At 47.0% G+C, this 4,174-nt stretch overlaps 1 protein-coding gene across 1 annotated transcript in view; it reads right to left on the bottom strand.

Moving 5' to 3' along the window:
- STXBP1 (syntaxin binding protein 1) overlaps positions 1–4,174 on the bottom strand; it is a 41,477-nt gene that overhangs the window by 20,675 nt on the left and 16,628 nt on the right. The window contains 1 exon segment of the mRNA XM_008570844.1: positions 335–473. Coding sequence (XP_008569066.1) covers positions 335–473 — 139 coding nt within the window.

The following is a 4,174-nucleotide window of genomic DNA, read 5'->3' as shown; positions in this document are numbered from 1 at the left end:
GAACTGGAAGTCACTAAATGGTTTTAAGCAAGGGAGCTACATTTTGGTAAGTCTACTTCTCTTAACCAAGATGGGTATGCCACCTCTGATACACAGTCAGGATAAATAAGGACAGACCTAGGTAAGTCAGGTTAATTCCACCACAGTCTCACAGTTCCTGTGGTTTAAAATGAACCACAATCCAAAACAGTAAATATTACAGAGTAACAAAAAGTGGCTCTTTATAAATATCAAAAGGTGTGGGCTTCAGATCTGAATCTTGAATGCACAAATAAGACAAAATGATATTAAATGAACAGAGGAATACGACCTCGCTAGCCAACCAGTCTTATACTGAGAAGGCATCTTTCCTGCTCCTAGAGAGAAGGCAAGGACCAATTTCCAGGGCATCTGAGCATTGTTATGGGTTTACCTTCTCTCCAGTGTTCATTCTCTTGCTAGAAGAAAAATCTTTCAGAGACCGGGTGACTTCCCTGGAAGACAGAAGGGGACAGCTAAGTTTCACAGCAACACCAAGGGCCTCTCTATGGATACTACAGAAGTCATGCGATACTCTTCCTTTAGGAATATGTGCAACTTTTCCTGCCAGTAAGATTGAATACCAGCTATAAAAAAGAAAGTTGGGGCCGGCCCGGTGGCGCACTCGGTTGAGTGCGGCGCTTGGGAGTGCGACGGCACTCCCGCCGAGGGTTCGGATCCCATATAGAGACTGGTCCGCTCACTGGCTGAGCGCGNATTACACTAGAAAGTTATTGAGAGCATAATTCTTGCCGAGAGGAAAAAAAGATTTTTCTTCTACACATTGCTTTTCTGCATCCTTAGATCAAGCAGTCTTGGCATCAAGTTTGCATTTCATCACAGCAGAAAAGCTATAGTTGTGTAGACAGGTAGAAAGGAGGGAGAAGCTTAGAGAAGGCTAGAGTCGGCATCCCAGCAGGTGAGATGGATCTGTTTACTTTCTAACTGTGTGATCCATGTGATCTCATTCATTTGTCCAACAAAAATTTATTGAATTACTACTACACACCAGGCACTATTAGTTGCTGGAGATACAAGGACAAAGAAAAAAAAAGAATTTCTGCATTATGGAGTTTAACATCTAGCAGAGGAGCCAATAACCCACTGCAATAGAGTGGATTAGGGATTGTCATGGGGATTCACCAGGTAGTGTGGGTGCACCTAGCAGAGGCACCTAACTAGTCTAGGGAGGAGGCCAGGGAAAGTTTACCTGAGGAAACAATCACTGAGCCAAAGAACCCAGCAAGGCCTGAAGCAAGAGAATTCTGGCCATGGCTGGGGTAGGAAGGCTGGGGTGAGATGGAGGGAGGCAGAGATGAGATCAGACAGAGGCCTGCGGGGCCTGACAACTGGGCCTTGTCCGTGGTAGGGCTTTATTCTAGGGAACTGGAAGTCACTAAATGGTTTTAAGCAAGGGAGCTACATTTTGGTAAGTCTACTTCTCNGGGGTCAAAGCCACGGTCCAGGATCAGGAGCTGGGAGCGCGCCTTGTCTGGGCCCTGAGAATAAACAGGGAGATGCTTCACAAGCTGCCAGACAACTCCAGCTTCTCCAACTAGCAGAACCCCTCTTGTAAAAGGAGGTGAACTCTGAAGTGCAAACCTACTAAAACAGCACTGAGTAGTCTACCTGCTGCTTGACAAGAACGCCAGTAACTACCATGTGAGACTCCAATGTTTCCATTTCATAATGAGGGCCCTTGGAAGCAGATCTGAAACTGCACTAGGGGCTGAAGTGAGTTTATGTAGCCCAGGCTCAGCTACAGGTGGGGTGGCCAACCACCCAGTGTGCCTGGGACTGAAGGGGGTTCCCAGCACCCAGGACTTTCGGTTTTAAAATTGCTTGTAGTGGTGAGTACGTGAATCTATACATGTATCAAGTTGCAAAGAACTGTACACACACAGTACATGTAAAATCCAGTGAGATCTGAATGAGGTCCAGAGATTGTACCAATGTCAATTTTCTGGTCTTATTATTGTACTACTGGAGGTTTCCCAGAATATAGGACGCTCAGTGCTGAAACTGGGAAAGTCCCGTCAAACAGAAACAAGTTAATCACCCTGGCTACATTGAACACATCTGCATCATCCTGCCCCAAGGGCTTCGGACATTTCACTGGAGGCCAATATGCAGGAAAAGCAGCACTCACACATGGCCTGTGAGCAACAGAACCGAGCTGTCCCAGACTGTCACACAAATATTGTGGTCCTCGTAAGAGAACTGCGTGGTCCAAGCCAGACTCACCTCCCCCATTGTTGGGTCATCAGCTTTATAGGCATCAAGCTTGTCCTGGATTAGCTGAGCCAGCAAGGCATTGTCCTTGTATTCCCTACAAAGGAGCAGTGACAGAGGGTGAATTGCCTGTGTGTCTAAATGATGATGCCAATTGCCCCCAGGAAAGGAAGCAGGACAGTGTAGGGAGGCTCACAGAAGACATGAGCATGGTCTGTACTAGTTTTTTTTTTTTTTTTGGTGGCTGGCCAGTACTGTATTTTTATTTTTTTTTACAGTGAGAATATATTCATATATTACATGTATAATTAAAGAGTAAAAGTAAAATAAAATACTTAATTCAGTGCCTGGAACATAAAGAAGTGACTTTCCTGTTCCTTTTCTTTTTTTTTTAAACTGTCTAAATGGAAACAGAAGTAGTCTCTCCAGGCAGCTTCAAATAAACAACCACACTTCAGCAGAGGGCCCGCCCATCATCCTGTTCCCATGATCAGGCTGTCTAAGACTGACCCATATGCTCCTCACTTCCCTCGATTCAATTCCCGCAGGTCTTGTTTTGTTTTGTGGCAGAGTGACATTTCAGTCAGAAGGACATAAGTGAGAACCTTTGAACCTTTCCCCTTGGCTGAGTCTGACAGCACTTCCTGGCTCTAGCTGGCTTTATCAACTGTGTGGCAGCTACCCACACCTCACCAACCTCAGCGCTATGGCAGCTCCATCCTCAGCCCAAGTTCCCACTACTCTGTCGGGGGGTATAGCCTAGCCCCCATTTCTTAACTTCCACGATGATTCTGTTACTGAGGATAGACAATGGAGAGAGCCAGGCACTGGGGCAGCAACAAGAAAGGTGTTTTTCTATGGCCACAGGTTCCAGCAGACAATCCAGCAACAAGGACAGATGTAGCATATGGTCCTTGGCACTGCCTGTTCTCAGTTACCATAGCTCAATCCCTCAGCAGCCGAAACTCCTTCCTGCCCTACCCCTATTTGTTAACAGTTCCAAGTGGCACCAAGTCTACCTCGGCACTCTCAGATTCCGTCCTTACCTGTCTGTCCCATTCCCATCACTCCAAGGCCAGGCCCTTCGCTCCTCTTGCAGTGGCCTCCTGCTTCGCCTCCCCCTCCTGGTCTCTCCCTGCCCTGATCCTGCTCACACTCCTACCTTCATGCCTCCAGAGCACTGCATCCACTCCCCTGTCCAAATGCCCCAGAGGTTTCCCAGTGAAAACCACTGGAGAACATAATTCCAAACCTGGCATTCGAGAGCTCCAGAAATGGCTGTATCTCGTTCCACTGCCCTTCATGTACACTGTGCCAGACCACCAATCCTCTCCAAACTTGCACTTTGTATTCCCAACTCCAAGCTTCTGCTTATACCAATGGCATGAGCCAACGACCACACAAAATGCCCTCCCCTCCCTCCTCATCAGTCTATTGAAATCTGAACCTGCCCTTCAAGACCCAGCTCAAACATCACCTCTAGTCTGAAGCCATTCTTCATCCTCAGCTTGAAGGGCCCTCTCCCTGCTCTGGATGCCCCAAGCACGTGGCTTGTACTGTCTCGCAGGTTCTGTACGACAGGTGTGCATATCTTATGGACACATGTTGGAACGCACTTCTTACCTACCCTCCCAGTTCAGGGGTTTCTAAAGGCAGGGGCTGTATCTTCTTCAGCTTTAAGACCCCAGCACTCAATGCATAGCAAGTAGGTGATGAGTGAATAGCTTTATAAAATCTGAGAAATACGTCCTTTGGAGAATTATTCTGCTTGTATTTTATCTTACTCTGAAACATTTTTTGCAATGATGAATTTGCTTTTAAAGGTTAGAAAGGGTTGACTGGTTAGCTCACTTGGTTAGAGCATGGTGCTAATAACCCCAAGGTCAAGGGTTAAGATCCCCTATAGGCCAGCTGCCCCCCCCCC

This window comes from Galeopterus variegatus, unplaced genomic scaffold (assembly GCF_000696425.1).
Source record: "Galeopterus variegatus unplaced genomic scaffold, G_variegatus-3.0.2 Scaffold638, whole genome shotgun sequence".
NCBI classification, from domain to species: Eukaryota; Metazoa; Chordata; class Mammalia; order Dermoptera; family Cynocephalidae; genus Galeopterus; species Galeopterus variegatus.
Note: the sequence above shows the minus strand (reverse complement) of the source record. Positions and strands in the feature narration are given on the sequence as shown.